The 27,499-nt window shown below is 52.6% G+C and overlaps 9 protein-coding genes across 9 annotated transcripts; 6 read left to right on the forward strand and 3 right to left on the reverse strand.

Moving 5' to 3' along the window:
• Window positions 1-3,995: 3,995 nt before the first annotated feature.
• Window positions 3,996-5,315, forward strand: EJ05DRAFT_500081 (uncharacterized protein; the record flags this gene model as incomplete). Its single annotated transcript, XM_033746940.1, has 2 exons — window positions 3,996-4,377; window positions 4,630-5,315. 2 exons carry the CDS (start codon window positions 3,996-3,998, stop codon window positions 5,313-5,315), a joined length of 1,068 nt encoding a protein of 355 aa, XP_033601014.1.
• A 270-nt stretch (window positions 5,316-5,585) lies between these two features.
• Window positions 5,586-6,307, forward strand: EJ05DRAFT_355766 (uncharacterized protein). Its single transcript, XM_033741035.1, has one exon. It carries the CDS (start codon window positions 5,855-5,857, stop codon window positions 6,254-6,256), a length of 402 nt encoding a protein of 133 aa, XP_033601015.1. The 5' UTR covers window positions 5,586-5,854; the 3' UTR covers window positions 6,257-6,307.
• Window positions 6,308-8,357: 2,050 nt separating this feature from the next.
• Window positions 8,358-10,882, reverse strand: EJ05DRAFT_537909 (Clavaminate synthase-like protein). The gene is made up of 3 exons (XM_033749415.1): window positions 10,156-10,882; window positions 8,744-9,595; window positions 8,358-8,479 (listed from the first exon to the last, which is right to left on the reverse strand). The coding sequence occupies exons 1-3, from the start codon at window positions 10,420-10,422 to the stop codon at window positions 8,399-8,401; spliced, it is 1,200 nt and encodes a 399-aa protein (XP_033601016.1). The 5' UTR covers window positions 10,423-10,882; the 3' UTR covers window positions 8,358-8,398.
• Window positions 10,433-10,882, forward strand: EJ05DRAFT_475871 (uncharacterized protein). The gene has a single exon (XM_033743909.1). It carries the CDS (start codon window positions 10,589-10,591, stop codon window positions 10,844-10,846), a length of 258 nt encoding a protein of 85 aa, XP_033601017.1. The 5' UTR covers window positions 10,433-10,588; the 3' UTR covers window positions 10,847-10,882.
• Window positions 10,883-11,620: 738 nt separating this feature from the next.
• EJ05DRAFT_500083 (uncharacterized protein) lies at window positions 11,621-13,670 on the forward strand (the record flags this gene model as incomplete). Its single annotated transcript, XM_033746941.1, has 2 exons — window positions 11,621-11,994; window positions 12,683-13,670. The coding sequence occupies 2 exons, from the start codon at window positions 11,621-11,623 to the stop codon at window positions 13,668-13,670; spliced, it is 1,362 nt and encodes a 453-aa protein (XP_033601018.1).
• Window positions 13,671-17,709: 4,039 nt separating this feature from the next.
• On the forward strand, window positions 17,710-19,299 carry EJ05DRAFT_500085 (FAD-binding domain-containing protein; the record flags this gene model as incomplete). Its single annotated transcript, XM_033746942.1, has 2 exons — window positions 17,710-19,108; window positions 19,172-19,299. 2 exons carry the CDS (start codon window positions 17,710-17,712, stop codon window positions 19,297-19,299), a joined length of 1,527 nt encoding a protein of 508 aa, XP_033601019.1.
• Window positions 19,300-20,057: 758 nt separating this feature from the next.
• EJ05DRAFT_500086 (uncharacterized protein) lies at window positions 20,058-21,575 on the reverse strand (the record flags this gene model as incomplete). Its single annotated transcript, XM_033746943.1, has 2 exons — window positions 20,058-20,231; window positions 21,036-21,575. 2 exons carry the CDS (start codon window positions 21,573-21,575, stop codon window positions 20,058-20,060), a joined length of 714 nt encoding a protein of 237 aa, XP_033601020.1.
• A 1,288-nt stretch (window positions 21,576-22,863) lies between these two features.
• Window positions 22,864-24,936, forward strand: EJ05DRAFT_475874 (uncharacterized protein). Its single transcript, XM_033743910.1, has 2 exons — window positions 22,864-23,700; window positions 23,752-24,936. Exons 1-2 carry the CDS (start codon window positions 23,061-23,063, stop codon window positions 24,696-24,698), a joined length of 1,587 nt encoding a protein of 528 aa, XP_033601021.1. The 5' UTR covers window positions 22,864-23,060; the 3' UTR covers window positions 24,699-24,936.
• Window positions 24,937-25,002: 66 nt separating this feature from the next.
• EJ05DRAFT_355839 (WD domain-containing protein) lies at window positions 25,003-27,450 on the reverse strand. The gene has a single exon (XM_033741036.1). It carries the CDS (start codon window positions 27,104-27,106, stop codon window positions 25,307-25,309), a length of 1,800 nt encoding a protein of 599 aa, XP_033601022.1. The 5' UTR covers window positions 27,107-27,450; the 3' UTR covers window positions 25,003-25,306.
• Window positions 27,451-27,499: the final 49 nt, after the last annotated feature.

Here is a 27,499-nt window from a genome sequence, read left to right on the forward strand (position 1 = left end):
TCCCACCAACCGGCGAGGTGGCATATGGTTTCGGGAATTGGATTGAAGAATCAAAATGACGTTTGCATCGGCGCATTCACAGCATGCAGAATGTGACCCGTTACCTTCCATTCAGAGTCCCGAGGCAGTAGAGCATCTCAGATGGGTCCTTCAGAGTCCTGTGATTAACTTCTTACATCAGAATTGCTGGGCATTACGGGTCGGTATGGGCAAGATCAGGCAAAGTTGGAAGCGTCCCTGGCCTGTTCTGTTATTCAGTTAATTACCAGACGGATTTGTTCGTCCTCATCGGTACGTATGTCAAGGTCCACGGCGGCTGAAAGTGGACTAAAGTGGAGTTGGACCCTCAACTAAGCAGCATAATCTTCCGAACCGACCCGCATCGGCGACATCAAGAGCGGACAATTGCCAGCTGATGGAGGCTGCTAAGATCCCGTAGACGAGATAAGCATAAGGAAGGGGGGCCGTAGGGGAGCATTGCCATAGGTGATGATTGTCGGCAGCAGACATGGATAACATGGCCAAGGGGTAAAAGGCCTAAGCTGGTTGGCGAGGATGAAAGGGTTTAATGGCGATAAGGGATGATAATATAAAAAGAACACTCGTTCACAGGTGACGTTGGAGGAGCGGATGGCGATTGGGCAATGTGATATGTGAGCTGGTCAGCTGAATGGAGGGACGTGGTCATTTCTTTGATTGTTTGCATGTTTGCAGGCCACGTGCTGCTCGTGCCGTGGCGTCGTCACTTACACCAATAGCGCGGTGGTGGGTCCGATTGGGGGCAGACATATCACAGCCTTGGCCTCTGGATATACTTGCTTGCACAACACACACACACACATACACACACACAGTCAATATAATTGATGAAGAAATAAGTGTCAGCCTCCTTGAACCAGGTGTGGTGCTGCGGGTGAGTACTTCGGCTGTGGCTAATGGGCAAAGGACTCGGGGATAGTACGTTCGGATAACGGACATGTCATACATAAGTGGACTGTAAACGTGCTGATACACGCTAGGTCCATGGACTGGAATAATCAAAAGCCACTGGCCAATCCATGCAATGTTTATCTATCCACGGTGGGACGTTAGTGGTCTTATTATGGCGGTGACGTCTCCATGGCACGATTCCTGGCTCCAGCTTGCACACTTGCCCTGCCACACACAGTAAGGAGGACTCGGCCGAGCCAAGTGAGTGGCCAAGAAAGCAACGTGGAACAAGGCTTGGTGGGAAATCCTTCGTGCGCTGCTGCAGCACAGGAATTTGTGATGTACCGGTCTTTTGCAAAGCTGCAGTGGTACAGCTATTAGCAGGTTTGGTGTCAGGACCGTTGATCAGGCAGCCGAAAGGACGGGGAAAAAAAGACAAGGCGTCCGGCTGTGAAACGTGTCGATGGGACCGATAGGATCATTAGGCACGAGGCGCACGTTTTCCAACTGCCACCGGTTGGTTGCAAGTGTGTGTATTGTCCCGTAAGCAGCTCATTAGCTGGAGGGCTGGCGGTCTGTCAACATGGCTGACGCTCTCGGGAGTGTACGCGGCTGGTGTGCCAGTGGAACATCCAGAAGGACGGCTTCGCTTAACCGCGGCAGCAGGAAAAGGAGGAACAGGGACAGAAGTTTGACTGGGTGTGTAGTGAGTGAGCTAAAGAGGGGAATTGGCTTTTGTTGTGCAAGTGTCAATGATAAAATTGTGTTGATGGGGTTAATTATGATGGATGATGGATGATGGGATTGCATCGGTGATGGCTGATGGAGGGTGAAAGGGTGCGGACTAGAGGATTTAACTTTGCGTGTCCGAATGACTAGATGTGGGTATAGTACCGGACACGCGGGGGGGGGGGCAGAACTAGCAGTCACTACCATCATCATCATCGTCTACGGGACGCCTGTGTCCGCTGCCAGATTGAGCCCTGGGTCGTAATTGCCTAGATAGGGTTAGTCACTACTGCGGATTAGCAGCTAAACGTTACCCACCCAGGGGCCCGGGCTGGTCGCTACCTAGGCAAGGCGGTGGCTTAAGGCGCTAAGGCGCTAAGGCGGTAAGGCCTAGGGCGGTAGGGCAGCAGAAACTATGTGGGTTGGGTGGGTGTGTGGCATGGAAGTCATAATTACCCAGTTATTAGTTCCATCGTATTTCCCCCCTCTCATCCCTTTCCAAGTTTCCAAGGCCAAACTCACTTCATTCATTATTGATGATGCCTGACTAATTATCTGCAGTCTTCAGCCTACGTTTTGGTCCGTGAGCAGTGCTTTCAGGGCTCCGGTTGCATGTCTCGCAGCAGAACAATGTCTCGCCGGCGCTGGTTATGTTATGTATCTCTTTACCCCGTCCGTCAGCGATTCCAGCGTGCTGCAGCAATGAGGGTGTTTTTTTTTCTGGTCTGCCAGTAGCAAACCGCGTGGTCCTCCGCACGGGGCAGTAGGTGATATATGGCACAATTTAGAATGCGAACGAACTCAGCCAGTCCACAGTCCATAGTCGATAGTCGATAGTCAATGCTTGATAGTCGATGCTTATTGTCATTATCGATGCTTGATACTTGAACCGGACACGGTCGACGCGACGCTACTTGGGACTGTCGGAAAACCCACACGCGCACTACGCAATGTGTGTGTGTGTCTTGGCTGCTTGCTTGTCGACATTCCGGCGCTTTTGCGAGCATCTTCCTGGGGCGACAGCCTGGAAGCGTCGCGATCTGAAGCCTCTGTGCGACAGCCTGGAAGCGTCGTAATCTGAAGCCTCTTGTGCGACATGAAAGGACAAGGCCGGTGGTCTGGTAGCACGCTCGTCCGCTTTTCCACCTATCTGGCGCGTGAACGAAGGATGGCAGCGATTGCTGAAACAAAAGCACCCCAAGGTAATTTTAGCCTCTGCCTCAAGGTCCCCGCAGCCAGCGCACGTGTGCCAAACTCCAATTCCAGCCGCTTGCGATTGTGGGTTGTGCATTTCGCTTCAGGGATGCGGGCATGCCGGGATGATCGTAGAAGAGGTCCCTCATCGCGTCTGGGTGTGTCTTTGTGGAGCAGAAGGTCGTGTTTACCCAACCATCGGCGCCGACCGCTGGCCAACTGAGTGCGGACTTGAGGGAAACGAGCAAGATGAGCGAGATGAGAGCGGCTGTATGTGCGTGTCAACGTCAACATCGAGCGAACGTCTGTGCATCTGCGTCTCAAGGTTAATCTCTGTTCATACTGTAGTTGGCCAGCCGTCCGGTTTGGGTCACGGGTGTGTGTAGTGTTGTGTAGTGTGGCGGCGTATGGTGTGTGTGTAGTGTAGGTGTGTAGGGTGTAGAGTGTGGTGTGGCCGTAGTCAAAACCCACCAACAACTCACTACCTTCTCACTACCCAACTAATAGCTACGAGACGCCTCGTCCCGTCCGGACGGTACGTTACTTTTCTCTCGCATATCCTCCCTCCACCTTCGCTCGCTCTCACTTTCCCACCCCTCTGTGAAGAGAGAGTCCCACACTGCTGAGAGGACTCCCCCCTCCTAGGGCTCCAATTTATTTCGTCTCTGGCTCGAGGGGCTTGGCCTTGTTGGCGAATGGCGCAAGACTTGTCGGGAGCCGCATGCAATCACATCTGGCGCCTCTGATCTACAAAAGGCGGTGCACCGACTATCTGACCTGGCCGGCCTGCAACAGAAAGACCGCGGACCATCTTCCCTGTCCTGGAGAAGTGCTGGACCAGCAGACGTCTCTCTACTATCAAGTCCCTTGTACGACCTCTTCGGTACAAGCTCCGTGGTCCCAAGCTCCATAGTTACATTAGATCGGCCAGCTCTTATATCCCGAACACGATCCTGTCCGAAAAACAAAAGAAAAACACCCTTACTCCCGCGCCCTGGCCTGTCTCTCACTCTCTCACTCTCACTCTGCCGACTTGTCGATTGCTTTGCTTTCACCTAATGCGGCAGATCAGAAGTCCAATCGTTCAGTGCTGGAACGTCTATCCTATGAGCAGCGCTCTTGCACACCCCAACATCAACATCATGTCGTCAATCAACAAAACGCCCTCGCACGAGGGCTACTCGTCGGCCGACTCGGAGTCGAAGAAGCAAGCCGGACTACAGACTCCGCAAGGAAGAAAGCGACGACCTTCGCGCGCGGGGACCCGCAGCGTCACCACGTTGACGGCCGCGCAGCTGGAACGCAAACGCGCAAACGATCGCGAGGCCCAGCGAGCCATCCGGCAGAGAACAAAGGACCATATCGAGTCACTGGAGCGTCGCATCAGCGAGCTCACATCCACCGACGTCAATGCGCGGCTGATGTCGACACTGGAGCGCAACACGGCGCTGGAGTCGGAAAACGAACAGTTGCGCAGCCGGCTACATCAAGCTCTGAATTCGTTGCATAGCATGGAGGGATCAGGTATGTCGCTTTTTTTTTTCCTTCTCCTTCCCTCCTCCCCCCCCCAATCTCTGTGACATGTTACATATCGTCCCCTCTGTCTGGCACAGTGTGATGTCGTTGTAGTGCTGCGCCCATCACTTTGCGAAAGACAAGTGACAAGAGACTGGCAAAATTCAATGACGGCAAAAGTGTATACATATATAGCATATGATGGCTAATGCTATCTCTTTTTGCATCCAGGCATTCAAGCATCTGACACAGGTCTGTTAGATACCCCCGGCAGCAGTCTCTCGACGTCAGATCGACTCGGCTTGATGCAAGCGCCACGGCCATCGTCGACTCCAACGGCTCGTAGCTTACCCTCACTACCTGTCTCTCAAGGCGAGTGGTCACAGCACAGCAGCTACACATCAGCACCGACGTCGTCACCGATGGAGAGTGGACCGCCGACGGGCCATCACGGGCAAGCCGGTGGAGGACATTGGAGTCCTCACAGCAGCACATCAGTCACGCAGTCACTTCCATCAGTTCCAGAAGCGGCGTATCCGCAGCCGCAGATTGGCTATTACGAACCGGAGCACGCAGCACGATCGGTATCGTACAGTTCAGAAGGCACGCAGGGCCAACACAGTCTCCCATACGGGAATGGGCCGCCACAGCAACAGAGCCACACAACAGCTCAGGGGCCAGCGTCACAGCCGACATACGGCTACACATCGCATCCGCATGGCGGCCAACAAAGCGTTCCGGAGTATAGCCAGCAACGCGCACTTTCAAGCCAAGCACCCTCATACCCTCACTATGGGCATCAACAAACATACATGGGCCAGACGGCGCCTCACGCGGCTCCCGGAGCGGTGCAGCACGGCGGCGAGGGGCTCCAAATGATGCACCAACAGGCGGCAGCACAACCACAGGGCGGGCACATGATGTACAACATGAAGGTGGAACAGTGAGAGGGCATGTCATGGCATGGCATGGCATGGCATGTGCGATGCTTGAAGAAACATTTTTTTCTGGAAATTGCAATTTTCATGGATTGGCTTCGCCGCAGTGGATTTATGCGATAAGGGGCAAAAAGATGGCGGCGGGCGCGCGCACGCACGCGCGCATAAAAGGGGTGGAGACGGTCGTAAGAATCAGCCCATTTTCTGACCTACGGGAAGCGGCAGCAATGGATCCTCGACGCGCGTAGGAAAGGCAACGTCATGCGCAGGCAGGGCGACAGTGGGAGAGAGAGAGAGGGAGAGAGCGAGAGGAACAAATTGATTTAACAAAAAAGGAGCCGGGGCGGGTTCGAGAAAGAGTGGGGAGGAATTAGGGAAATAAAACGGGGGGTGGAGTATTTGATAAGTCGGGGAGGTCAGTGCAGCAGGAATGGAAGGGCTCGCTCGACCTTCTATCGCACCGAATGGGGTGGTGGCAGCAGCCGGATCGGCCAAGAAAGGCAAGACGGACGGACTCGACTTGACTGCTGGGCTAGTTACTCTGGCGCATGGCATGGCGTGGTGGAGGACTCGGATGGAGTACAAATTGGCAGTCGACACGTTTTTGCTTGTCGACGGCCAGCACAAGACAGCACAGGACACATGATTCTGGTGGGAGTCAAGTCGGCGCCGAGCAACGAATGGGCGGAGAGAGAGAGGGAGGGAGGAGAATAAAAGGGGGCGGCGGCGGACATGGCGCAGCAGCTACAGATGCTAGAGTGCTTAGTAGCGGCGCCGGCCACGCGATGCCATGCGCAGCAGGCATCGAGTGGAGTGGAGAGAGGCGAAAGAGAAGTGTTGAAGAAGTGAATTTGACAAGAACGTTTGTTGGACATGCTGCGACGACGTCGGATGTCCAAGTCGGCAGCAGCAGCAAGCAGTCAAATGACGTCGATTGTTGTTGTTGTTGATGATTGTTGTGGACATTGGCCACGTTATGCCCTGCATATATGCTGGCCCTGCATGGAAGGGGACAGGAGGAAGGGAAGGGTGGTGGTGGTGGTGGTGGTGGTTAGATGAACAGACAAGACAAGCTACAAGCTACTAAGCAACAAGCAAAAGAGGAGCAGCATTGAATAGCAGCATCGTCATCAACGTCATCAACGTCATCGCCATCAGCATCGCCAGTGCGCGCGCTCGCAAAAGGATATCCATGCAGGCGTAGTGTGTAGTGTGTAGTGTGTATTGTGTATGGATTGTGTGTGTGTATTGAGTGTGTGGCGTGTGTGTGTATGTGTCCCCTAACAGCCAACCCCGTCTCGCTCGCTCGCTGGCCAGCCGCGGCCCCCTCCAAAAGCGACACGGAGCGGGCGGTGAGTGAGTGAAGCGAGAAGCGAGAAACGAAAAGAGCTTACTTGCAAAGTATGTGGATGGATGGATGGACTCCTTACCACGCACGCACCCACGCACACACATGGACGCACGCACGCACCCACGCACGCACGCACAACATGGACACATGGACACGCGAAAGGATGCTGATGCTGATGCTAAAGGCATGCGCAGATGACATGCTGGGGAAATGCAGCGTCGAGACGGACGATGATGAGGAGGAGGAGGACGATGACAATCGACAAGCGACAGGCCGACAATATCCATCGACGCACGCACGCACGCACGCACACAGACAAAACAGAACGACGACGCCGCTTTCATCGCGATCCATCCTGCTTGGATGTAGTGTAGTGTACTGGAGTACGTCGGACTACTCGCCGATATGCAGGTGGTGGTGGTGGTGGTGGTGCAGGGCTTAAACTGGGCTGGCTTGCTTACTTACTTGTGTGCTTGGGCTGATGACTACTTGCTGCTTGCTGCTTGCTGCTAATTAGTGGGCGTAGATGGGGGCGAGGGGGGGGGCTGCCACGGTGCCCACTACGACGACGACGACTGGGGGCTGCTGATGTTGTTGCTGCTGCTGCTGCTGCTGCTGCTGCTGCTGATGGATTGGGGGAGAAGGGCAGGCAGAGTTGACGGGCAGAACAGCTACTGTAGAGACGGCCAACAGCCAGGACAGCTAATTACTCAGAGACGGCCAGCAACTCTCTCAGCCTGCCTACCTGCCTACTACCTACCTACTACCTACCTACACCCACGCCTACATACACTACATTTCACACACACACTCAGCTCTCTCACTCACCCACAGCACCCTCCCTAATTACCTTATACTACACTGCACACTACACTGCACACTGCACCCACACACTGCATCCACCCACTCCCGCGCTCGGTCTCGCCCAGCGTCGGTGCCAGCCCAGCAGCCCCCGTCCACGAGGCGGGGGCGCGTCATCTTGCATCTCTCCCCTTTCGCTTCTACTTTTAGCCCTCCTACGTACGGTACAGTACTATACTATACCGTGCTGCAGCCGGCATTTCCACTTGTAGAATTAATTACCCTGTTGTTGTTCTTGTTCTTGTTCTTGTCGTTGTTGTCGCTTTTCCAATTTCATTGCCTGGCTTATGTGAGAGTATGTGAGAGTGACTGCGCCGCGCCAAACTGCCACCACCTACGCCGTAATGCTCATCCTTCTTCCTACAGGCACACTACCTAGCTTCACTATCTATCCTGCTACCTACTACGCCGCCGCCGCCGCCGCCGCCGCCCGCCTCAGCACGAGCACACTCACACTCACACTCATGTACGCACTCACGCACCCTCACGCACGCACAGGTCACCATCTCATCGTCGATGAAATGGCACAAGCGAGAGAGAGCGACAACAACAACAACAACAACAGCCGTGTTTCAGCCTTATATGCGCTCATCGCCCGCCCGCCACCCTCCCCCCACTAATAATCCATGGATACGTGCAATGCGCGCGCCCTATGGCATCATCCTGCTCCATATACCTACCTACCTACCTAGTAATTACTGCACGAAAAAAGAGAGCACCGGCATCACCTGATTAGAACTAGTAAACTGCCCATTGTAATTATAACCCCGGCTTGCATTGCATTGCATTGTATCGCATTGTATCGCATTCTATCATATTACACTCAACTTCGATCGGTTGATCGTCTTTTGTTCATCATCTTCATCATAATCATCAATTATTACCGCGCTTTCGACTGTGCCGCCTCGTCGTCGTCGTCGGCGGCGTCTTGCGCACGGAGTTGCGCCAAGAGCTCGGGGTACTGTGTCCTTTCAATTAGCCCACGTCTTTCTTTCTGTCTGTCTCGTCTCGAGTTCGTTTTCGGGCGGCATTAGTGACGGTGATTGTGGCATGCATGCATCGGCTTCGGCATCGGGCTTCGGTATCGGTATCGGCGTTTGACTATCGATGCCGTCCGTCCGTCGTCGGTCCCGTCATGGCCAGCAATCAATCAATCAATCAATGCAATCAATGCAACACACTCAACAGACACATACACACACAAAACGAAACAAAACGCACTCACCCATCTCTCCCCCACATCCGGATGACTCCTAATCCGATTCATAAACGTCGCCTCACCCATACTCCCCCACCGCCCCTTCTTCCCAAACGCCCCCTCCTCCTTCACCACCTCCTTCCTCTCCCTCTCCCTCCTCCCCTTCCATCCCTTCTCCGCCTCCGCCCGCACACCCTCCGGCACATCCACACTCCCCCCCTCCTCCTCCCCCTCCCCATCAATCCGCGCATCCCAACTCACCCCCTGGAAAAACGGCACACTGTACCGCGGGCCCTCGCCAACCCCGGGACTCAACACCCGATGCATCGCCCCCGCGCACACACCCCCCGTCAACGCCTCCATGCCCCGCCCGATAACAACCACCAGCGTGCCCGGGATAGGCGGCACATCAACCCACTCCCCGCTCGCGTCCTGCGCTTGTAGGCCCGGCTGCGGCGACGCTTGCAGGAGATAGGAAGTTAGCATCGAGTCCTTGTGCGGACCTACGCCCTGTCGTAGCCTCGCTGCGTCTGCACTCTCGTCCTCTGCGTCCGTGGCTGAAGGCAGGGCAACCTCGGGATACTTGACAATCTTGAGCTTGTGCTGCTGGTCTGCGTCGAAGAAGCGGGCGAAGGTGTCGGCGGGCATGCCGAGTGCTTCGGCGATGAGGGCCGTGAATGTCGTGCTGAGCGCTGCCATGCGGGCGATGTAGTCTTCGAGGACGGGGCGGAAGGTTGGTAGGGCGGTTGGGGAGGGCCATTGGTTTGGCGCGCGGAGGTTGTGGTAGAGGGGTGCGGTGGGGGCTGGGAGAGGGTGGGGCGTGGAGAGGTCGAGTTGTTCGCGGTGGTCGGGGTGGTGGGCTGTTGTTTCGTTGTCTATCTGGGGGATGTTGTTAGTTTGTGTTTTTGTTGTTTTGCTAGGCTATATATCTGTGGTGTTCCGGTGTGAGGTAATGCGGTTGTGCATTTCCGGTGTTGTTTGGCCGGGGGTTCCGGTGTGGTGGCGTTCCGCGGGTTCGGCTGGATGGATGGATGGGGTCCGGGTGGCTTGCTCCGGCGTGTGTTTTGATAACTGACTGACTGACTGCATCGTACCTGCCCTGCCTTGCCCTGCCGAATAAACAAGGACACAGCATTGCATTGCATTGCAGAGCATGGCAAGCACATAACGCCGTACAGCTCAGCACAGTCCCGTCCACGTTGTCCTGCATCTCTGTCCTTGTGTCCGCGCTCACCTCCATCCGTCCATCCCACATCCATCCCCACGTGCTCTCTCTCACCCCTCAAATTCCCTCACACCTCAAGAAAAAACCCCACAACCCACCCACCCAAACCCCAAACCCCAACTTTCGCACGCACAGCTCCAAAAATAGAAAAACCCCAGTAACCCAAAAAACTCACGAAAATCAACGAAATACGAAAAAAAGCGAAAAAACTCACCCGACTCCACCCCAGAAAACTGCCACACCGCTTCATCTCCACCGCCTCCTTGACCGCCGTGTCGGCATCGAAGAAGGCATGCGTTTCGCGGATTACATCGTTGATCAGTGTGTCCGGCACGAGCGCGGATGTTTCGGAGAGGTAGAAGACGCCGCCTGTCGTGAGGAGGGCGTGGCGGAGCTTGGCGAGGAAGGCTTGTTTGTGGGCGGGTGGGGAAGGGGGGAGGGCGTGGGAGAGGGGGAGGATGGGGATGGGCAGGGAGGGCATCGTGTGGTGCTGTGATTGTGTTTGTGTGTTTGTGTTGTGGTGCTGTGTTTTGTGCTGTGGACGATGAGGGTGGATGGATGCGATGGATGTGCGACACCGAGCGTCTCAGACTGCACTCACTTGTTGATTGCAGTGGGAGAGGAGTGGAGTGGAGAGGAGGGTGATGATGGGAGTAGATCGGAGATGTGTCCGGGCCGGTGATGACGCAATGCGGGGAGAGCGATGGAAGGTGCGATGCGATGCGATGCGTTGCGATGCGATGCGTTGCGATGCGATGCGTTGCGATGCGATTGTTCTCGTTGTTGCTATTGTTGATTGTGAGTGTGTAATAGACGTACAAACGATCAAGAGTGTAGAAGTTGCGCGACTAGACGGCGGCCAGCTGGTCCGGGCGATGGATGGAGTATTCGAGAAACTCGAGTAATTAGTTCCTGTCTGTCTGTCTGTCTGTATGACGACGATAACAGCACAAATGGCGACAGCGATAATTAGCTACTGCTACTACTACTACCTACTGCCACAGTAACACTGCCACTAACCCTAACCCCGACTGCAACTGCAACAGTTCCCGGAGCGCATAAAGATGGGAATTGGAACGCGATGAGTGGATGGCTGCTGGCAGTCTATGCGCGATAGCAAGGGGGCCCGTGCGTGAGGTCCCCGTCCACTGGCGCGACTGGTTACAACTTACTGGTATGGGATGGCGTCACTTGTGTCATGCGGCTGCCCTCGTGATCTGGTCCTGATACATACCAGACCATACCATGCCATACCATACCACGTGAGCGTCTTTGTGGGATTGTGGGCTGTAGTGGGCTGGTGGGTTTGCACCTTTTTGTTTCGGCCCTATTGATCCTGTGCCCGGTCATGATAAGGCGGGCTGTCTGGGGATGTTTTGACTAAGGCTTTGGCATAACGTGTAGATAGATGGCGAGCGAGATACTGGGTGATGATGAGGAGGAGGAGGAGGAGGAGGAGGCGGAGGAGATGGTGATGGTGATGGTGATGGAGATGGTGTTTGCATACAGGATGTCTATACTCTATTGCGCCATGTTATGATATGCTACATACTTTACCATATGCTAGATTATGTACTACTATATACTATACTACACTTCACATGAACTACTATACATTAATCACACTATACATGGCCTACACGAAACATGAACTACAATATACATGACCTACACGAAACATGGCCACACTATACATGGCCACACTATACATGGCCACACTATACATGCCTACACTGTCCATGGCTACACTATACATGCCTACACTATCCATGGCTACACTATACATGGCTACACTATCCATGGCTACACTATCCATGGCTACACTATCCATGGCTACACTATCCATGGCCTACACTATCCATGACCCGCCACGCCATCTTGTCATCGCCGCCCAGCATGCGTATCGCGTTGGCCTGCCCCGTCGTTTCAGCTTGCCGGCACCTGACAGCCAGCCAGCCTTACCACAACGTCCGTCCGCACGTTTCAGCCCTCTTAAAACGTGGGATCGACAGCTTCAATTGCGGTTTCGTGGGGATCGATGTCACCGTGCGGCGTGCGTGCTTGAGGCTTGTTTTTCTCCTATCAACGTACCATCATCCAAGCCCGCTCTAGACCCAGCCTTCCCTCATACCCAACACACGTCTGGGAGATAAGCGCGTCCCATGGTGAGGGTGAAACCATAGAGGTGCCATCTCCGCATTCCCTAAACCAGAAAAGCTTGTTCTCGACCCCCTGCACCCTCTATAGCCCTGGAGACCCCAGAGATAAATACTAGTGCTGTGGGTGATCAGATGCCAGATTGCCGCTTCGGGCCTAGGCCGCCGTTGTGGTGCTGCAATGGTGCGGCATTTCCGTCCAGTAAACGACGCCTGTGTCGTCTATAATAGTCAGTCCAGCATCGTTGGCAAGCTGCTTTCGGCCCTATTTTCGCACTCCCAGCATATACCTAATTATATCTTATCTCGACCTCTCCACCGGTGCAGTCATCTCGCCAGACGTCGATTGGCATGCCGGCCGCAAGGTCATCCCCGTCGCGACCAAAGCTTGGTCAAGATTCCGAAATTTGATTGCGCTTGGGGGGTACCCAGGCAGGGGGTTGGTTGCACGTCGTCGCGTGTGTGTGTCGATTCCCTCAAGAGATAAGGCTTGCCAAAAGTATACATACAATAGTGGGCGTCGTTCGCGATGCCGTCCATTCGTTTGGAATCACTTCGTTTCTTGGTTTTCCTGTGCTAGTACAGCTCTCTCGAATTGGCGCGTTTTGTGTCTTGTCCGATTCTATTCTTTTTCTGTTTTGCTTTGTTGCTGCTGCTGGCATACGACGACCGCGTAACGAACACATACCGCTTCCTCCCACGCAATTTCGCTATACCAGTAATCCACGACATTCGACATTCGACATCCACACCTGCATCCGTCCATCTATCATCAATACCGACACTGACACTACCAACATCTACATCAACGAATCTCACGTCTACATCTATCTACATCTACATCTACATCTACATCTACATCTACATCTACATCTACATCTACATCTACATCCACATCTACATCTACATCTACATCTACATCCACATCTACATCAACGAATCTACATCCACATCTACATCTACATCTACATCAACGAATCTACATCAACGAATCTACATCCACATCTACATCCACATCTACATCAACGAATCTACATCCACATCTACATCCACATCTACATCTACATCTACATCTACATCCACATCTACATCTACATCCACATCTACATCCATATCCACATATCCATCCACATCCACATCTACATCTACAACAACATCACAATCAATACCGGAAACCTCCCTACATACCTCCTCCACGCCACACACCCAAATCACCATGCGGCCAACAACCCTCATCGCCCTGCTCAGCGCCCTCTCCACCCCCACCCTCGCCGCAAGCGTCTTCGCCATCTTCCGCGACGAGCAAAAAAACATAGTCTCAAAAACCCACTTTGAAGTCTCCAACCCCGGCTGCTTCACCGTCCACGACGCCAAAAAGGTCGAATTCACCCAGGCCGGCGGCGGCCTATCTTTCTGTGGCCCGTACTGCCTGTACTCGTACGAGGACAGCGAGGACGCCAAGTGCGAAAAAGAACTTCATCACCAGGAGTTTAGCGGCTCGCAACGGCATGCGATCTATGATCTGACCGAGCATACGAGAAATTATCGCTGGGCGCTCGGGCGCTGTCAGTAGGGCTGGTCTGGTTCTGGTTCTGGTCTGGCGCTTGGGGGAGAGAGGCCCCGATTGGAGGCCTAGAGGATGAATGAATATCTTTGGGGGGGGGGAGAAACAAAGCATGGCTCTTTCCCCTTTTGTTCATCTTTTTCTTGCATATCATGTCCGGTCTGGCTCCGGCTTGTCCTGGTTGATCATAATCCGTTCCCTGTACTTAGTTGACTTTTTTTTTTCTTTTTTTTTGAGCATGAATGCGTTGCATCGTTCTTGTGTTGTCGGGGCTACTAGCTGGCTATTTCCCACCGATGATCGGGGAAAGAACGCTGGAGTTTCCGTGTGGCTTTTGGCTTTGGCTTGGGAGGAATATATATATGTGTATATATGTACATAGGTATATACTCTATTCGAGATAATCAGTACTATCTGTGGATATCCCTTGCAGTACACACGCATTATGCAGGCTACATTTCCAGTCCGCTTCACAGTCACACTCGTCGATATACTGAGAAAAAGGAGTCGCCGTTGAGTTCCCCAGGCAGCCGTTACCTGTCACCTGTCGTCTGCCATCTGTCACCTACCACCCACCTATCCGTAATCTCCATTCCCCGCGTGATGCTTGGCGAATAGCTACTTCCCACGCGCCATGCTCCGAAACGCATCCATCCTGCTGCCCTACATACCTATCCTTAGCCTCAGCCCCCCACCCCCTCCCAGGCACGCCTGAAACAACACTACCCCATGTGACCACACCACCAACTCCTCCTCCTCCTCCTCAAAAGCACAGCCCGGCTGGCAAAAACCCCATCCGAGCTGCTCTCCGATGCACGCACATTCACAACCACAGCCACAGCCACAGCCACGGGCCCTTCTTCCTTCGTTCCTTTCTTTCTTCCCCCGCACTACAAGTTTCAAATCAGCCAAGCCGACTAATCCAGCCAAGCCAAACAACTAGTTTACTAAACTATCCATCTATCCATCCATCTATCCATCCATCTATCCATCCATCTATCCATCCATCTATCCATCCATCTATCCATCCATCTATCCATCCATCTATCTATCCATCTATCCATCCATCCATCCATCTATCTATCCACAACCTCCACCTCCCCCGCTCCCTCCCCGCTCCTCCCCCGCACCCCCTTTGCCTTCCCCGGATCCGAGCGCGGGAGGGGTAGACTTGGCGGCTCTGTTTGTTGTGGATATATGTATAGATACATGGATATATATGAATGTGTGCGTGTGTGGATACGTGTGCTCGGCTCGGGGAGGCGGTAGACGTGACATGACATGGAATGGGATGGGATAGGATGGTATTATCGAAGATGCTACGTCACTGAGAGGAAGGGCTAGGCTTGGCTTGGCTTGGCTTGCTTGGCTTGGTCCAGACTTCGGGCACATAATTACAATCCGAATCCATGCAAGCTCAATCTGCTCTCCAGATATTTTAATCTAATTGGTTAGATTGCTTGTGTTAGATTGAATGAAGCCGGGTATATTCCTAGATATAGCCTAGAGCCTTATCTTGGCTATATTCAGGTATCAGGTATCATGGAAGCCTTAGGCAGGAATATTAAGGCTCTTAGACAGCTATATCATAGCCTTGGGTGTATCTATATATATATATACACCCACTTTATTCATTTCAACACAAGCAATCTCAATCCCTTGGCGCAGATTCCGAAGCTCAATCCGTACTTTGAGGGTGACTGATCATGCAATCCCCTAATTGTATCCGATTGTATGTGCCGAAGTCTGGGCTTGGTTGGGCTGGGCTTGGCTTGTATCATCTAGGGCTGACGGCTTGTGTCGTGTGTCATTCGGGGGATGGTGATAGGGTTGTGCTTGCCTTGGAGGAGGGTGTGGGGATGGTGTGGGTGTTGATGAATCGGGTAGGTGGGTAGGCAGGTAAGTAAGTAGGATTGTGGATTGTGGATTGTGGAGTGTGGAGTGTGGATTGTGGAGTGTGGATTGTGGAGTGTGGATTGTGGAGCTCTTGGCAGGGTGTGTGTATGATGTGTGTGTGTGTGTGATGTGGGCCTGGAGGATTGCGGAGAGGTCGCGTGATGGGCGGAATGTTGCCAGGCTAGATACTGATAGATACCTGCCGCCCCTTTCTTTCTTTCTTCCTAAAAGGTGGATCAGTATTGGCCTGTCACCTACCTGTACGAGTCCTTGTATAAATATATCTGTGAGATTGCTCGTGCAGGCTGGGCGGACTGTGCTACTAGGTATGATAAGTAGATAGGGGGTTTGGGCGATGACTGTGTGCATGTGTGTATCTTGGCTTTGTTGTGAGCTGTTTCGTGTGTGTATCCTTGCGGATTGTTTGTTACAGTAGTCTCTCTAATTGGGATTGTTAGCTTGTGTGTGGCCATTGGCAAGACGTTTGATTTATTGTCAGGTGTCTTGATAGTCGGTGGTAGTGGAGTGAGGTTTGTGATACAGTCTACGTCTATCCCTTGGTTCCCTGAAACATGCGAAGATTGATGAGGTCAGGATATTGGGCGTGCAGCTCTAAGCCATGGTATGGGGTAGTTGATGTTCGTATGGAATCGACACGTTGGTAGTCCTGTTTTATAAGCCACTGGGTCAACCACTGGTGCTGGGGGGGGGGGGGGGGGGCATGTCAGTGCTAAACTCTGCCTGTGAGGGTCTAATAGAACAGTCAGGGATGCAGTAAATGCTACGAGGTGCTGGTCAGAGGCTTCGTAGCGAATAGAAAATCTGATGAGATACTCTCTCGCTTAGACTGCTGATGATGGAGGTCGTCATGATTCAAATGACAGGACCATGGGGTGTGGAATACATCAGCCGCCCTGCACAGGACAGCTCGCCAGCTGCACCCCGGAGACAGAATCGCTGCCCATCATAGACACTCGGCTACGCCATGGAATCGATTGTAATGATACGGCTTGAGTCGCCGATGGAATTCTATTCGCATACTCAATTTGCTTGACTGTCGGTGTGGAACAAGCCGTCCTGGCTGACTACGCCTCGTAGCTGGACATGCCAGGCTGATAGAACATAGCACCACTCGGACCATCAAGAAGAGGAAACTCGCCCACGAAGAGTCTCGATCTTTGACTCTCGTCTGCTGTACAATATTGGTGAGTTGACAGTACTGTGGTTCGCATATACCAAGTATGATCTGCGAGGTCGGAGAAACTTTTACTGGGCCATTGATATCCCATTCTGTCACACCTGTGCCCCATACCGAGGAACACTTCAAATACAACGCCCCGCCCCCGTAAACATCGTCGATCTCAGAGGCATTGGGTATCGCAGGCGTGCTAGGAGAAGAGCATCCAAGTTGTGGCAAGAATGTGGAAGCCCGCTCCCGGAGCTCGAATAGGGCAAGCAAGGTGTTTCAATACTCCCAGGATTGACTGATCGCCTCCGGAACTTGAATAGAGGACGGCTCGGGGGAGTCTTCCTAATCCATTTCCGAGGTCAAGTAGAGCGGTCACTGGAACAGCACCCATCAATGAGCGAGGGTTTTTGAGTACGTTCATGATCGAAAAAGAAGGGGTAGACGCAGAGTGGACGAGCTAGGTTTGTACGAGAGAGTACTCGAGCCTTGCTCTGAATTGTTACACAAGATATAGTGTTGAGGTTCAACAAACGGGTGTAATTAGTTGCCTGTCATTTCTGCCTAAGGCTGACAACACTCGAAGGCCTAGTACTCGCCCAACGGTATGCCAGCCGGTCCCTAGGTGAAGACCATGAATTTGAATCAATTGACAAGGAGTTTCGAGCAGACGAAGCTGACTTGCTTCTAGCTTACTTAGTCTCCAATCTTTGGGTCCGGGAAACTCAGAAGGGCACCACCGAAAGAGGGGTAGCACGCCTTACCCTCAGCTGTATAAAGCCAGGGACCAGTCCATCCATTCGAAGGATCGTTTTTCAAAACTCGACTTGACGAGCAGTAACTACATATAATGCGTTGAAATAGCACAAATCTGCCAGGTACATTGTGACTGCGTCGACGATACCACGCCACAACACCCACCAGAATCCGACAGAAGATTGCGAAAGCACCTACATTAAAGACAACATGTCAACCCGCAAACCAATAACCGCCTCCCAAATCACCGCCCTAAACGAACTCCTCGAAAAACTGCCCACTCCCCACAACCTTATCACCCCTTCCTCCCCAGACTACAGAAAAACTATCCAACGCTGGTCCTCCGCCGCCGAAAAGCCCGCCGGGGCCTCTCTGATCCCCGAATCTGTCGCCGCAATCTCAACTGCCGTCGCGTACGCCACCTCCGAAGGCCTCGACCTCGCCGTGCGCGGCGGCGGTCACTCCACCGCAGGTGCAAGCAGCACAGATGGCGGGCTCCTGATCGACCTGGGCAGCTCGAAGAAGTTCACAGAGGTCGACGTGGACACGGCGACGCAGCGGCTGGCCGTCGGCGGAGGGGCGGTCTGGGGTCAAGTCGACCAGGCCGGCTTCAAGGCGGGGCTTGCGACCGTGGGCGGGACAGTTGCGGACACCGGGGTGGGCGGGCTGACCCTGGGAGGCGGGTATGGGTGGTTGTCGGGCAAACTGGGGCTGACGATTGATCAGCTGGTATCTGTGACGCTTGTGTTGGCGTCCGGGGCGGTTGTGGTGGCGAGCAAGGAGGAGAATCCGGATTTGTTCTGGGGTCTCAGGGGCGCAGGGCAGAATTTTGGTGTCGCGGTCATGTTTGTGCTGCAGGGTCATCCGTTTGGGAGTGGGCCGGTTGAGAAGAGGATTGGTGGTGCGGACGGTGGGCAGGCGTATGTTGGGATGTTGATGTGGCCGCCGCAGAAGTTGGCAGAGGTGATTGCGGCCTGCAACAAGATATATCGCCGCGACAATAGTCTGGATGCTAACGGGGCAGGGAGTATAGCGTTCGCACGACCGCCTCCGGCCAGGGGCCAGCTGCTCGTCATAAAGCAGATCATCTGGCTAGGCGACAAAGCATCGGGCGATGAAGCGTATAAGGATCTTCTTGATCTCGACCCGGTCATGAACACAATGGCAATGGTGGATTATCCCACCATGAACAGCTTCATGGGCATCCCGTATGGCCTGAGAGTGAGCATGAAGGGGGCGGCTTTCAACTTGCCAATATCCGTCACCTTCGCCCAGCAAGTGCTTGACCAGTACGCCAAGTTCACAGAAGAAGTGAATGATGCGGCAGGCAGTATGCTGTTGTTTGAGCTTTATGATCCGAGTAAAGTTGTGGCGAGTGCCAGCAATACAGACATGGCTTTCGGAAACCGCGGATATCACTTCAATGCCATGGTCGGGCCCATGTGGACGCAAGCAGAGAATGATGACCGATGCCGACAATGGGCTCGTGACATGGCGGCCCTGTTCAAAGAGCAGCTAAAGAAGGACGGCGAGGTTGTGTCCAAGGGGAACGAATATCCAACCAAGAAGTCAGATGTTGGTGCGGTCATGATGTACGGGAACTATGATCGTAAGTCTTCGCCCCCGTGTCAGAAGAGATGTCCTGTAGTTTGCTAATATTCGGCTCTTGCAGAATACGACGAAAACTCCAACGATGTGTTCGGTGCCAATTACGATCGATTGCAGAGGCTGAAGGCACAGTATGACCCGACAAATACCTTCTACAAACTGTTTGGCATTAAGCCTTTGGCGCTACCATAGTATATCTGATACTATCAGGGTAAGAGGACAGTGAGCATAATATCAGACTGTTTTAGCTGCATCGAAAGACCCTCGTCGTCACACTACCTGCTAGTCTAGCCCATTGTCGTTCGTCAACAATGTTGCATTGCAAAGAAAGAGCCTCCAAAGTCTGGGCCAAAACCAATACGTTTTGGAGCTCATACGCTACTATTCGTCAGTCTCCGCTCATCACCGAAAAGACCCGGCCCAAACCATACCCTTGCTCCAGATTTTACCCCAATCCACTTCATGCCAATAAGTCGTATTCGCTCCCTCTATGCAATCCAAATTCAGTAGCCAGGACCCACGAAGAAACGCCAAACGCTTTTTTACTAAACACTTTTACCAAATCCCTTTACCAAGCCTTCGAGAGAAGCTCCTCTCCCTCTGTGAGTACTGATTGCAATATAGCCAGGTCATCTCGCTGCATGACCTAGGACTCGAAGAGGTGTTTCACTCCCATCCCTTTGCTGAGTCTCTCGCGCGCAACTCTGCCGCTGACAATAGTAATCATTAATACACCGGTACATCTCGATTCACATTCAAAAACACGGACTCCCTCAAGTAGGTGGAAGCTTCAAGTGTTCTCATAAGTATATGATAAGGGAAGTCCGGTTTAGAAATACCTCATGCCATTGCATCAATCACTGAGGGACATCCGAGACCGAGAAAGCACGAGAATACGCGCAAATTTCCACATTACCGATTTAATGATACCAGCATTCGTAGGCAGAAGTCTAGCGTCCCAGCCCTCGAGGCTTGGGCGGCGATCCTGCGGCGCCCGGAGAAAGCGCGGAGTTGACGCCGCAGCGAGCGGGTGCTGGGACATGGGTTGCGTCTTGCCTCTTTGGGCAATTGGATAGTTGAGCTCGGTGCGTGCTTGAGGTAGGTGACTCCTTTTCTTTCTCATCCTGCCAATTGGCAGGTGGAGTGTCAGAGTAATCCTTTGTATGCGGGGGGCATTACTGACGATGTCGCACTGCTGCTTGCATCCATGGGAGCACAGCTGTATTTTGAAGTTGTGGTTGAGGTGCACTGCAGTGGCGCCGTGTAGGAAGCAAGTGTTTCAGTTGTTATGCTGGCAATTCATGGCTGGATGTTGTATGTTGGCAGAAGCAGATGTCAGTAAAGAACAGCAAGAAAGTAATACGTGGAAATGTGATCTTGTTAGTGACGCCAACGTGTATGACGGTATCTCATCTATATGTTCGTGGGCAACTATTGCTCCTCGCAACGTTGCCTCGCGTATACATGATGGAGGAGGCTAGTGGACCAGCTCTGTTATAATAACCACCTTCCCTCGTGAAGACGTGTGGCTCGTCAACAGTCTTATATTCGCTTTTGGTACTTCCATTTCACTCGCTTCCTTCTTGCAGCGGCGTGAAAATATGCTATAACCAAGATCGTAATGATATGAGATTGCGTAGTTGATAGTGTCGTAAAGCGTGTAGTCGGAATGGTCGTCGCTGTGTGAACCCTCGACGAATCCCATCGCGAAACGCACGAGATTGTATAGTGTGACAATTGTATCCTAGTAGTTCTCGGAATAGTCATCTGACCCCGTTACTGCGTCTCTCTCCGCCTTGTCTGCGCTTTCGTATTCGAACGCTTTTGACGACCACGGTACCCTCTCGTCTCGCGTCGCCACTTCGGCGATAACGTAGAGGTGAGTTTGGTCGCGCAATGTTCGAATCGCTGCACAGGCGAGAACGTACCTGCTCAGATTGGGAAGTGTTATCGGATTCGCTAGCCTCAGATGAGGCGTAAGAAGGTGTGGAAAATGTAGATATTGAAGCAGGTCGTAAACAATAGCACTGCTCGCCCTGTGAGACCATATCGTCAAGCAAGGCCGACAATTTGGATAAATGTGCAGGAGTGCATTGCAAGCGTGAGTCCCTTTGCCGTTGGAGCCTGCGGTCGTGGATACAGTGTGCAGTAGAACCACTACTCGTGTGTCTTGTTCCACAAAATTTCAAATCGGCGATGGAATTATCCATCTCCGGCTGTGAAGATCGAAGACAATCGAAATAAGAGGATGGCATTGCCTGGTCCGTGATATGACAACTGTGCAGACGCTCTTGTAAGTCGACCAAGGGATTTCTGACTGTCGCCCTGGTAGTGGCAAGTGGCATGTCGAAGTTCTGTGATGGTATTGATGTTGGGGATAGTGCTGGTGAAGTATCGTTAGCCTCAGATTCAACGCCCACGTGAGATGGGTATTGCGAGGCTTGATCGAAGGAGAAGTTCTGGAACATAGCTGTAGTCGAGAGATCGATAGTCGTACAGATCCCTTTTAATCGAGAAGAACGGAAATTGCGATTCGTGCGAGAGGCTGTTTCATACTGAAGCCACCCAAGGGGGGAATTTTGATCTATGAAAACAAAGATTCACTGCGATCCGTGAGCGGAGCAATGAGCGGACTCTGGGCTATTTACAGCATCTCAGGCCCACAACAACGGGCGAGCAAGTGATGCGTGCAGCGACGATCACCCAAAGTCCAGGCCTACACCAGTGATCAGATCACACCAGTGGCGTTGCCCGAAGCGCTGGTCGATCAAGCAACTTCATAAGGCAAATGTTATGACAATCCTCAGTCTTCGCTTGACGCCATGCGAAGCATGCTATTCGTTCACTGATTAAAGACCCCCCGAAGTCTGGCATGAGAGAGTGCCTATTTGTGAGCCAGCAGAGTCCGATCATTAAGCCTGAACGAGCTGAGAAATCTTCAGACCTTTCCAGCTAGACATTTAGTTCTAACTTCTAGCCAGCTTCGAGAAGCCACCCAGCGCAATTACTCATTGGTTTCAAGTACAGATCGATCCGGGCTGGGCTAATACCCGTGAGATCAACCAGTCCGTGAGGCTTTTGTGAGGACTTGTGTGCAGACGGCAGGCTGGGCAAGGGCACTGCGGCGCATGTCGACGCGAAAACCCATGACGGCGGACAGCACTGCCCTCGCTTAACAAGCGAGGCTGCTGTGATCATGGCCTTGGAAGGCGCACTTGTTGGTGTGATGCTGTGACAGCTGTAGAAATATGTGACTGTGCCTCGAAGACTTGCATCCAGGTGACTTCAAGATTTTCATAGCACAGGACACCCAACACTTTCGCTGGCACAGCTCTGCGAGAGCCTATCATTATTGCTTGTACCAATACGACGGGCGCGACATTGCTTAGGTTCAAGGGTAGCAATGGCAATCCGGCGCCTAGAGATCCAAACCGGGTCCTTGTTGTCGGAAAGGTTGGGCATACCTGTTGAACCATCTGCAAGGCTGTAGCTGCATCAAGTAAGCCTTGTGCCTTTGCACGTACTGTCTGTTGTATGAGGCGAATAAGTTGCGGAGTCTATAGCTGGAGAGAAGTGAAAGGACAGGTTTTTTGCAAAAAGATGGATGATGGATGTGGCGCAGCTGTGGCGGTGTGATAGTCCTAGCCACAAGACCCCTCTTGGTGGGTTACAACACCCAATTAATTACGTCAGGCGCAACTGCCGCCCAGCAACAAGCAACAGCAACATCGGACTCTTGACGTACCTACCTCAGTTTCGAATTAGGCGCGCTTGGCTTTTGATTTCTCTTCCAAGGCTCTAGGGACGCCGCTCTTAGACTCTCTCTTCTCACAACTCAAACTGTCTCTTAGTCCTTCATAGAACAACTCTTGTCTTCTCGCAGCGCCTTTCATCAAGTACGAATCCGTGTACCTCCTCAGACCCTTGGCCTACTCATACCCCACACACAGATCATGGCCCATTACGAGCCCCGCCTCCTCTATTCGATCGAAGGAGTCAAGGCATACCATATTCAGAATGGAGAAGAACAAGAACTCACGCCCTCGGGGCCACAGACACTCTCCCTCCTGATGGTCCCAACAAACTCCCCATTCGCCGACCTCAGCAGCACTCTTCCTCAAAATGAAGCTGCTCCTGCCGATGATTTCTACCTCCACCTCAACCTTCCGCCAGAATTGGACATGCCACTGCCAGCTACGACACAAATATATCACCAACCACCGCGAAGCTACTTAATTCCACGCTGGGAGCTTGGTCCTGACAATGGCGTCTTCTTGCGCATCGAATTCCCTGCTATAGGAACTGGCACTCACAAGGTATCGCAAGAGGATATTGACACTTTCGAAACCATTTTGGCGCAGTGCACAGCTTTTCTTGAGCGTGCCCAGCCACCTTCTGGAAAGAGCACCCCCAGACCTTACAACCCAGCAGATTATAAGCCAGGGGAGGGCTATGTAACAGCAGGATCATCTTCAAAGCCTGCAAGCCATGGCCAGGTTGTGCTTGTGGACGAGGAGAATGGAAGCGTTGTTGGTGAATTGACGGAGGGTGATATGATAGTTGATGACTCCAAACTGAAGCCTGGCCGAAAAGGTAATCCAGGAAATATAGCTTCCCGGTGTACGATGCTAACTCCAAATGTAGATCCTGTCGAGATCCAGATCTCAGAAGATGGTAAGCGCATTGAGGTACGACCCGTGACAGAGGACTACCTGAACGACTCTCGTCATCCTGCCTATGCCAAGTCAACCTTGGTACAGAACGCGGCTGCTGCTTCGCGTTTAATTGTGACTGGATCCAATTACCTCTCGAGCGTGATGGTTAATCAAGCAAATACTTTTACGCAAAAGTCCAAGCCGAGCTCAAAGCCAATGTCATTTAAACCCTCAACACACACCAACGCTCGCAAAATCAACCAATTCACTACCAGTGCTGCTGGTATGTCGGCAAAGACAGTTGGATCAATCTCCAAGGTGATCCAAAACAAAGTCGCTGGCTTGGCTGGACACAAGGACCGACCCCACAAAGGTTACGATAAGGATGGAAAACCAGTTGAGGACTACAAGCCTGGTCTTCTGAATAAGTCTATGATGGCGTTCTCTACTGTCGTGGATGGCATCGAAGCTGGTGGTCGCAGCCTCCTTGCAAATACGAGTACGGCTGCCAACACCGTCGTCGGTCACAAGTATGGTCCAGAGGCTGGAGATCTCTCTAACGAGCTTACATCGGGAATAAAGAATGTTGGCCTCGTCTACATTGACGTCGCTGGTGTCTCACGTCGTGCTATAATTAAATCGGTCGCCAAAGGCATGGTTGTTGGCAAGGTAAGGGGCGGAGGAACGGTAATTGTGGGTGGTGGCAACGGTGGAGATCCCGCACCACTCATCCCCTCAGACTATAAACCACAAGGCGTCTCAAATAGTGCGAGTGCCGGTGCTACTGCTGGACAGCCAGAGCCAGGCATTATCGGATTTGGTAATGCGGCTCCGTCAGGAGTCAGCTCTGGGGTTGGTGAGCCTCTAGGATCTGGCGGACTACAAGGCCAGGCATATCCTCCTGGTACTTTCCCACCAGACAAGAAGTACGGATAGGTCGAAAAATATGCATGGCGGGTACCAGACAAGTACATTGAGACAAGTTCAATTGGACTGAAGCCTGGTTTCTCACGAATAGCTCATTCAACATCAGATGAATGTAGGAGTAAACGAATGACACATCACGGCTCTAGGACCACAGCAGAATATGAAGTAATACGTTTTTGAAACAGTGGAGCATTTCCGTAATGTTATAGAACCCGTAACCCAAATTAATTGACATGACATGTGCGAATCGCTTCATTTCATTAACTTCGTCCCGAACCAACAACAACAATAGTTGTGAGAATCATTTCAGTGGCCGTACCCAGAGGACCATACCTCCCTAATCCGCGGGGAAGACTCCAGCCCGACCTCAAAAGAAATGACGTTTGTGATGTCGTCCGTAGACCCATGCATGTGATGAGTATACCCAGTCATACCGACAGCTAGTGTCGATAGTACTAGTTCTACAACACTTGTGCGTGCCTGTGTTGTTAGTAGTGTTAGTTGCAGCTGCATCCAGCGTGCGTTAGTTAGCTTGTCGTCCACCGTGTCTCCAAAGACGTCTTCGTTTTATCTCTCTTGTCGCCGAAACGCAAAATCCGTACTCAATGGAGAGCTTGTTACCGAATGGTCATCTGCTTCACCATGCTGGCCTTTGAAGATGCACCAGCGTCCCGGGATGTGGTAGCGGCGCCAGGCTTCTTCTCAAAGATCTTCCAGAATTTGAGCGACTCATCTGCGGCCGCAGTTGCAAGCATCTGACCGTCTGGGCTCAGGCATGAGTGGAGGACTCTGCTTTCGTGGGCGGGAATTTCGACGTTCTTGACGAGACTGGGCCAGCTCCAGATGCTAAGGCTGTTATCGGGAAAGCCACCGCTGCTGACAATTTCTTTGTATCCAGTGCTCCATCTTAGGCTGGTAACTTGCGAGCCAGTATCAATAGAGTTTGTGCGAGCACCAGTAGTCGTGTTCCAGAAGTGAATGTGTCGGTCGTGGGCACCGCCTCCTGTTGCCAGAAGGTTTGATTGCCAGGGGCACCATGCAAGAGCCTTGACAGCCGCGCGATGGTTGGTTTTGGTGAACTTGGGGGCAGAGAGCGATCGAGCGTCCCAAATGCTGACAAGGTTGTCGTTGGCACCAGTAGCCAGTTGGGAGCCGTCCGAGCGCCACTCGAGACCACAGACCTCTCCGGTGTGTGACACAAGTTCAGCAACCTTGTGCTGGGCGATGCGAACATCGTGATTGTAGACGAGTCCTGAACGTGCACCAGTGGAAAGGATGTGTTTGTTCCATCCCATGACACCAACGCGTGTGTCATGGCCGTACATGCTTCTCAATTTAGTGCCTTCTTCGACATCCCAAATCTGAACTTCACCCGATCCGAGGCCGACACCAACGTAAGCACCGTCACCGCTCCATTTCACGGACGAGATGTATGTATCAGCGTTGCATTCTAGAAGAGGAACAACAGATCCAGAGTCAGCCGACCAGACGTACACATTGCGCTCCAGGCCAATGGCAACTTGGTTGCCCGAAGACCAGTCTAAAAGATTGAGGTAGTAGTCGTCAACAAGACCTGGTGCATCAAGTACACGCTCCGGTGCAGTTGCCACTCGGCGTCTAAATTGGGCTGATACGCCAGCCGCAGGCTTGAGAGGTCTGTTATACTGTGATCGCAAGTCGATGGGCTTGGAAGACTCTGGAGGTGCTGGCTTGAAAGCCAGAATGCGAGTGTTGAGGCTCACACCACAGGCTGAGGCTATCGATGACTGGTATGCCACAGTATCTGGGCCGGGCTTGACATACGACTTCTCGTCCTCATCGTCTCCCAGGCTGAGGCCCTCGAGTGACAGTGTAGCAGCTTCTTCAGCACCACGTCCGACATCAAAAGCACTAGCAGCGCTGGCGAGGACTGAAGAACCCTCAGCGTTGGAACTGGATTTTGGTCTCGATTGCTGGTCGGTCTCCAGCTTTCCGGTACCAACGTTGCAGATAGCCTCACTCGCCGTCCGGTTAGGGATGAATCTATCAGCAGCGTTGTATGCAATGCGGGTGGTTGTCTTTCCACTTCGAGCACGAGCAAGAACCTCTCTCTTCTTGGATGGTGTTTGCTTCGAGGTGGCAGCAGATGTGCCTGTTAATGTCCAATCGGAGACCCCTAATTCCAGCCGGCGCGGTGAGTTTGCCTGACGAGCAATGTTTGACTTGGGAGAGTCGCGCGTCTGCTTCGAAACCGAGCGTTGGAATCGTGACATCAGGTTGTTGTTACCGTGAATTGAACCTTCTTGTGCATCTACATCGCGAACTTGGCGGCTTGGTGTGCGAGGTGACGGGGTGAGAGGCATCCGACCGCCAGCGGTACGGGTGGAAAAGATGCCATTTCGGTTCTTTATAGGAGTGAGCACGGCCGGACTAGCCATGTGTGCGGTGGAATCTGTTGGAGTGATTAAAATCAGGCTCTCGAATATGTAGATGCTCGGATTTACAAGTATGATTTTCTTCTTTGCTCTATGTGTTATTGATTAGTATCTTTTCGCTTGTTAACCAATGTAGTTGTTAAACTTGTAAGGTTGTAGTGATTTGATGAGGTTATGAGCGGTAGAATGGATGATAAGAGGTATGGTTTGTGGGTTGGGAGTATGGTAAAGGAAAGAAGAAAAAAGTCGGCTTCGCAGCCTACTTTAAGGTGATGTTGATTCGTGCACGGTTGTTGTTGTTGCTACAGCGATATGAGAGTGGGTGCATCCGGAGCCCGACCTGGGCCTAGCTTTCCGGTAACGCATCAAATTCGGTCGTTTCTCGGCAGATATCAG

The sequence above is a fragment of the Pseudovirgaria hyperparasitica genome (assembly GCF_010093815.1).
Source record: "Pseudovirgaria hyperparasitica strain CBS 121739 unplaced genomic scaffold EJ05scaffold_7, whole genome shotgun sequence".
NCBI lineage: Eukaryota > Fungi > Ascomycota > Dothideomycetes > Acrospermales > Acrospermaceae > Pseudovirgaria > Pseudovirgaria hyperparasitica.